Source organism: Helianthus annuus, chromosome 13, assembly GCF_002127325.2.
Source record: "Helianthus annuus cultivar XRQ/B chromosome 13, HanXRQr2.0-SUNRISE, whole genome shotgun sequence".
Taxonomy (NCBI): domain Eukaryota; kingdom Viridiplantae; phylum Streptophyta; class Magnoliopsida; order Asterales; family Asteraceae; genus Helianthus; species Helianthus annuus.
In genome coordinates, this window is record NC_035445.2 from 169,329,513 (window position 1) to 169,337,490 (window position 7,978).

Here is a 7,978-nt window from a genome sequence, read left to right on the forward strand (position 1 = left end):
AAACCCCCTCAAAGCACACCCCCGTGTTGCGACGGGGCGTAAAACGATGTCAAATGTCACACAATAATCCTTTTTATTATTTACAAATGTGCAGCTCATTTAATACTGGCAATTAATCCTTTCACAATATAATAATAAAAAAACTGTTGACCAAGACAATTGGATCAAATGTCTATAAAACGTTTCCTTCTTTCTGTCCACTCGTTTCTTATCTCCTCTCAACCACTCCTATCTTATCTCCACTTGTGTCTTGTTTACTTACATTCATAGCATACAGATCAACCAACTACTCTCATTCCAATTTCCAGTTTTTACCTCTTCACTGTCTATTAACAATGGCAGAAGCTCTTCTCAATGTCATCTTTGACAAGCTAACCGATGAAGCCTTCAATAAATTTGCTCGCTCTCAGGAGATTGATTCTAAGCTCAATGACCTGAAGATCACACTGACCCAAATTAAAGCTCTGCTTAATGATGCTTCTCACAAGGAAATAACCAATGAATCTGTGAGACTATGGCTGAATAGTCTCCAACATTTGGCTTACGATATCGATGACGTCCTTGACGATGTGGCTACCGAAGCTATACATCGTGAGCTGACACAGGAATCGGGATCAGTCATCAGCAAGGTAAGAAAGCTCATGGTCCCAAGTTTCTTCACAAAATTCTCACTAAGTCATAGGTTGTCTCCCAAGTTAGATAGTATTACCACCCAGTTACAACAACTAGAAAAACGAAAGTCTGATCTGGGTTTGATTGTGAGAGATGATAAGCCAAAAAGTAGTAGTAGGCGAAACGAAACCTCTTTGCTAGAATCTGATGTTGTTGGGCGAGAAGGTGAGAAAGAGAAGTTGATCAACAAGTTGTTGCAGGATGAACCATCTAAACAAAACTTTGTTATTGTGCCCATCGTTGGTATGGGTGGGGTGGGGAAAACCACTCTGGCAAGAATATTGTATAACGATACACGGGTGAAAGGTCACTTTGAACTCATGATATGGGTTTGTGTTTCCGACGTGTTTGATATATTTAAAATAAGTGAAACCATCTTCCAATCAGTGGCTACAGAAAACAAGCAGTTTAAAGACATAAATCTGCTTCAAACTGCTCTGAGAGAGCAACTTAAGGACAAAAGATTTCTTCTAGTACTTGATGATGTTTGGAATGAAAACTATGACGACTGGGAAAACCTAGTGCGTCCATTTCATTCTGGGGCTACTGGAAGTAGGGTAATCATGACAACTCGCAAGCATCAACTGCTTAAAAAGATAGGTTTTAATCATTTAGACCATCTTGAGAGTTTGTCACATGAAGACGCTTTGTCTTTATTAGCTCTACATGCATTGGATGTAGATAACTTTGACTCACATACAACACTTAAACCACAAGCTGAAGGTATTGTAAAAAAATGTGGTGGTTTGCCTTTAGCTTTAAAGGCAATTGGAAGGTTACTGAGGGCAAAAACCGAAGGAGAAGAATGGAATGACGTGTTAAACAATGAGATATGGAATTTAGAAAATGCTGATGAAATTGTTCCTGCCCTAAGGCTCAGCTACCATGATCTTTCTGCTGATTTGAAGCGCTTGTTTGCATACTGCTCTTTGTTCCCAAAGGACTTTTTGTTTGACAAGGAGGAGTTGATATTATTATGGATAGCTGAAGGGTATCTGAACGAGTCAACTGCAAACAAGTCACCAGAACGCTTGGGCCATGAATATTTTGAGAAATTGCTATCAAGGTCCTTTTTTCAACCTGCACCTAATGGTGAATCGTTTTTTGTGATGCATGATCTCATGAACGATTTGGCTGCATTTGTTGCTAGAGAATATTTTTTAAGGTTTGAAAATCAGACGGAGATGGCAGTGGAAGCTTTAGCCAAGTACCGACATATGTCATTTATGCGTGAGGACTATGTAGGTTTCCAGAAGTTTGAGGCATTTCAAAGAGCAAGAAGTTTGAGAACACTGTTAGCTGTATATGTTGGGGTAGAACAAAGCTGGAACACGTTTTACATATCCAATAAAATTTTGGTTGACTTACTTCCTCAGCTAAAACTGTTACGGGTTCTTTCTTTGAGCCGTTTTGACATAAGTGAGGTACCGGATTCCATCTGTCATTTGGACCACTTGAGGTATCTTAATTTGTCTCGAACAAATATCTCAAAGTTACCAGAGAATGTTGGTAATCTTTACAATTTACAAACATTGATCGTTTTTGGTTGTAAGAGCTTGAGTACATTGCCTAAAAGCTTCCTAAAGCTCAAAAAGTTGAGGCATTTTGACATCAGGGATACTCCACTTTTAGAGAAGCTACCCTTGGGGATTGGTGAGTTAAGAAACCTTCAAACTCTCACCAAGATTATCATTGGAGGCGATGGTGAATTTGCAATAACCGAGCTTAAGGGATTAAAGGATCTCCATGGGGACATTTCCATAGAGGGGTTGAACAAAGTACAAAGCTCAATGCATGCACGAGAGGCGAACTTATCTTTAAAAGGGATTAATAAGTTAGAGTTGAAATGGGATGATGTTTCAGGAAGGGAAACACTTGAGAAGGAGATTCTCAATGAGTTAAAGCCCCATAGTGATAAGTTGAAAATGCTTGAGGTTAAGTATTATAAGGGAATAGAGTTTCCAAATTGGGTTGGGGATCCGTCTTTTCATCAATTGGTTCAGGTGTCGCTACATGGTTGTAGAAAATGTACATCTCTACCGCTGCTTGGGCGGTTACCTTCACTTAAGGAGTTGTTGATTCAAGGAATGGATGATGTTAAAGTCATCAGTTTGGAGTTAAGTAGGAGTACGGATGTTACCTTCCCTTCACTTGAAATTCTAAGGTTTGAAGATATGTCTAGTTGGGAGGTATGGTCAACCAATAGCGAAGTAATGTTTCCACGCCTTCGAGAGCTTCAAATAATCAAATGTCCCGATTTGATTGATGTCTCACTTGAAGCATTACCTTCACTAAGAGTTTTGAGGATAGAGGGATGTGGTGAAAGTGTGCTGAGAAGTCTGGTTCAAGCAGCTTCATCAACCACTAAATTGGAAATAAGATCAATTTTTGGGCTTACGGATGAGGTGTGGAGAGGTGTCATCGTGAATTTTGGGGCGGTTGAAGAGCTATGCATACGAGATTGTGATGAGATAAGATACCTATGGGAATCAGATGTAGAGGCAAGTAAAGTTCTTGTAAATTTAAAGGAATTGAAGGTATGGAGATGTAAAAAATTGGTGAGTTTAGGAGAGAAAGAGGAGGATGAGGATAACACTGGGAGCGACCTCTTATCATCTCTTAAGAAGTTGGATATAAAGTTCTGTGAAAGTATGGAGCGTTTGTGTTGTCCAAATAGCATTGAGAGTTTATATATCTATCAGTGTAATTCAGTTAGAGATGTCTCCTTCCCAAGAGCAACAACAACAGGTGGAGGAGGGCAGAATCTCAAGTCACTTACTATAGATATACGTTGTTGTGGAAATCTGAAATCAATAAATCAATTGAGTAACTCCACTCCCCTCACCTCTTTGACAATAAGAGAATGTAAAAACATGGAGTTATCTTCTGATCTTCATCAGCTATCAAATCTCACCAGGTTGACAATAGATGGTTGTAAAAGCATAGAGTCATTTTCTGACCTTGAGCTATCAAACCTCACCAGGTTGGAAATAGCAGTTTGTGAAAGCATAGAGTCATTTCCTAACCTCCATCTGCCAAATCTCACAGAACTGAAGATTGTAAGTTGCAAAAACATGAAGGCATTTGGTGACCTGCAGCTACCAAATCTAAGCTGGTGGATGATATGGGATTGTGAAAATCTGGAGTCATTTCCTGACCTTCAGCTATCAAAACTCACCATGTTAAAATATATGACTATCTCCAGTTGTCCAATGATTGATGCTTCCTTTCCTCGTGGGCTTTGGCCTCCCAATTTGGTTAGGCTTACAACAGGGGGGTTGAAAAAGCCCATCTCAGAATGGGGCTATCAGAATTTCCCACCTTCCCTTGTTGACCTAACATTATTCAATGAACCTGATGTGAGGAATTTCAGTCAATTGTCCCTCCTTTTCCCTTCTTCTCTTACATCTCTATACATACCTGGATTTGATAATCTGGAATCAGTTTCAACGGGACTCCAACACCTCACATCCCTTCAACATCTCAGGATTAGCTATTGCCCAAAGCTGAACGATCTACCAGAGACGCTGTTACCTTCACTTTTGAGTTTGAGAATCATTGAATGCCCAAAATTGAAAGAAAGGTGTGAAGGAAGAGGCTCCCACTACTGGCCCCGAATCTCTCATATCCCCTGCATCTACATGACATGGACGACAGGTACTTGTTTATTAAATAGCCACTGATTTCCATATGATAAACTGGTATTCTCAGACATCATGTGCGTGTTTTTTTTTTTTTTGTTGGAATAGGATTTGTTGCTCAAAACCTAAAATTGAATTTTAATGATGTCATTAATATATATGTTGAAATCAGTTATCACTTTTCATGAGTTTAAACTATTATGTAGCTGCATCATACGTTGGAACTCATTTCACAATGTGTACTAATTTTGACTTTCGTGAGTTAAACTTGCCAATTAATTATTATTATTGTTATTGTTTTGTTTGTTGATCTTGCTTTTGTAGGTTGATAGGGTGCGATTTTAAGTTGTTAATCAGTTGATTTGTGTGATTGTACGGTTAATTTTGTTTTTTGGTTGCTAGTTTATCCGATGGATGCGAGTTGACTTTAGTTAGGGTTTTGGTGTGGTTTGTGGAATTATTGAAGTGTTATAGTAATACATAATGAAATTTGATTGAAGTTACTTCGAGTCTCAATTACAAAGTTGAATCTGATTCAGAAGCTGAAGATACAAATTAGGCTTTAGATCTGCATTTGTTTTGATTAATTTAGGCATTTTGTTTACTGTGGAGTTATAATAAAGAAAACATAGATAATTTGATTAATTGTATTAATACTTGATATGAAGTCTGTGAATAACTTATATATTACAACTAAACTTTTGCAGTGACATATCCTAAAGGATCTTCTGGGTGATGGAACATTCACAGTTGACCAGGTCAAATTCAAGAACAGAGAAAAGTCTCAAGGTGTCAATTTTCAGGGAAAGTATCTTGAGTAAAGTGCAGTAACACTCGCGCATATAATTACTGAATCAGCTAATAACAGACAAAGTGTCGATGACACAAGTGTAAGTTCCTTTTAAGTCAACAACATTTGACTACCCCATAATATAAGAAACCGGTTTTGATTATTAGCATTCATGATATAACACAGGATTTATTCATGAAAATCAGTTGGATTCAATATTCAAAGTGAAGGTCTTAAGAAATTGTCAAACATCGGACCAGAGGCTAAGTTAAAGGAAAGGTTCAAAGTGCTTAATGATGGACAAGATCATTTCTGGTAAGCTTGTGCTTTTTTCCCATAAAAATTATGGGTGGGTTGGATAACGAGTCAAGACAGGTTCGGGTTAATAATATTGTTGACTTTTTAGTAGGGTTGAACTGAGGCGGGTTGGAGTGTTGGACTCTGGTACAAGCATTTTTGTTTTCTTTTGACCTTATGGCCAATTAATGTTTTAGCTACGATTACAGAAAATATACTATTTAGAATAGTCGCCTAAACTTTTTTTAAAGGAGTGTTTAAAAAGTAACATGTGTTTTGATTATGTTTTAATAACTTTAAAACCACTTGTATGGCTGTTCCTATTCTTTGTATGTTTTGGGGTAAAATGTAAATAAGGTTCCCCCTCCTAATATATATTTTTTGCCTAAAAGATCACAGAATTATATTACACACACATTATTTGGTTGAGCCCATCAAAATATCACAGAATTATATTACACACATATTATTTGGTTGAGACCATAGCTTATTTGAGGTATATAATTGAATTGAATATAAAATAAATAGAGGTTGGCTTCTGTACAAGACGAGTCTTGTACGAAGCATACATGAGTATTTAACCCATTGATCTTTTAAGAATAATGGCTCAAAGTAATCCAGTGGCATTTTCGTAAATATGAGATTCAAACAATTGAAGAAACAAATAGCAAAAGGGTATTCTGGTCCTTTCCCACTTGAACTCCTTCCCCCTTGATTTTCAAATGGCTATAACTTTTTCATACGTTAATATTTTTTTTAATCATATTGAACGTGTAATCACGTAGTGGATTTATACTGAATGTGTAATCACGTAATAAGTATTCAAAATCACGTAGTCATGTGTTGGGTATTCAAAATCACGTAATGAACTAACAGGTATTCAAAATCCTGTAATTGTTTTAAGGAAACTATAGCAACGGGGTGCTCGAATTAAAGAGAATGAAATGCTCGTTAATACGGTGTAATTTTTAAAAAAAAATATTAACGTATAAAAGAGTTATATCCGTTAATGGGTTAGGCCATTAATATCAAAGTGTAATGTTTGACCCTTGAAGTTTTTTAATTGCAGTTGAAGAAAGAAGATATTCTGCAAATCAACAACACACATCCAAAATACTTCATAATTGGTGGAAAGGAGGCTGGCTACATCTATTTCCATAATTTGGTTCATTTACATGCTCTACAAACATCCTGAGATTCAAGATAAGGTTCAATAAGAAATCAAAGAAGCAACAAACATGAGAAACAAATTCAAGATAAGCTTCATGTAACTTGGAACAAAACTCTCGCAAGTCTATCCTGCATCTCAGTGGTATGCAACTCAAATATTCAGCAATTTCTCATTCTTTAACTTAACCAAGCCTTTGACTAATCAACATGGTTACTAGTAGTTGTTGGAGTCGTTCAAAATGGATCGGATTGGATCAATCCAAAGAACTTTTTGTCTAAATTTATATAAAAATTATTATTATTATTATTATTATTAAGTGATAGGGATGCGGAGCTAATCCATGATCTAGCAGACTGCAGACTCGTATTTGGTGCAACCAGACAATTTGAAGTTATACGAGGATAAGTAATGGACAAATATCTCAACAAGCCACACGCGTGGACAAATGCTATAGGTGAGTTTTCCCAACTCTCAAGGACCCAATTTCGTCATCTAGAGCTCCGATTTTGAAGTCAATGTTTTCGCCAATTAAGCATTTTTAATTAATTTCGCTTGGTTGTAAAAAACGGCTGGATTATTTTTAACTAGATATTTATTCGTTGTTTTTTTGGCTGTTAATTTCAAGGAACTTATAACTGATGAAGAATCAATGGAGATTACCTCTGACGGCAAGTTACCACTAATGAGGATTATGGAACTAGCCTATGATGTCAATTGTCAAGTTACCATCTGATGAAGATTGAGGGAACTTACCACTGAAGCGAGTTACCTCTAGTGAAGATTGATGAAGTCTCGCTAATGAAGAAGAGATGCCACGTGTTAGCCTATCATTTGACGAAGACAATCTGTTGAGAGGATGTTATACATAATTGTCACTTGTCAATTCCGTACGTCTCAACAAGAATATAGATACATGAGTCTGCATTGATATTATTATCACTTGACCCCATAGTTTAATGTGTGCAAATTCAGAGAAAATTTGCATGTCACCCTCTTCATAGCTAGAGCGTTAGCTAGAAAACCATCTGTAAATTCAATTTTAATTTATAACTAGTTTTACATGATGTATTGAAACAATCGATTTTGATGAATACCTTGTGCTTATAGCAATTGTTCTTCTACTCTTGTTTATTGTTTTGCGCATATTGTGAATCAGTTGACGATGAAACAGTGATACCTGACACATTGATTAACTAATATTCCACTGCAAACTAACTCACGATGAATGTAGGGTATTAGCTAAGTTTTAGCTTGATTGCGATGCACACAAATTTAATCTCCCGACAACATTGTATCCTTGAAAGATCTAATTCTCTTGGTAGTAACTCGGAAGGTATTCATGCAGTGGCAATATCTTATAAATAATGGATAAACAAAGTAGACATGACCTGTAAAGTTTACACAACT

The 7,978-nt window shown here is 36.7% G+C and overlaps 1 protein-coding gene across 1 annotated transcript; it reads left to right on the forward strand.

The window, feature by feature from the left end:
• Positions 1-319: 319 nt before the first annotated feature.
• LOC110900191 (putative disease resistance protein RGA1) lies at positions 320-7,692 on the forward strand. The gene is made up of 5 exons (XM_035981750.1): positions 320-4,329; positions 5,021-5,203; positions 5,290-5,418; positions 6,470-7,025; positions 7,197-7,692. Exons 1-2 carry the CDS (start codon positions 336-338, stop codon positions 5,047-5,049), a joined length of 4,023 nt encoding a protein of 1,340 aa, XP_035837643.1. The 5' UTR covers positions 320-335; the 3' UTR covers positions 5,050-5,203; positions 5,290-5,418; positions 6,470-7,025; positions 7,197-7,692.
• The last annotated feature ends 286 nt before the right edge of the window (positions 7,693-7,978 follow it).

What these genes read in the sequence shown, in the direction of transcription:
- LOC110900191 (XM_035981750.1), top strand. Translation starts at nt 336, where the DNA reads ATGGCAGAAGCTCTTCTCAATGTCATCTTTGACAAGCTAACCGATGAA. An exon ending in CTACATGACATGGACGACAG is followed by an intron (nt 4,330 to 5,020) that starts GTACTTGTTTAT and finishes AAACTTTTGCAG; the next exon opens with TGACATATCCTAAAGGATCT.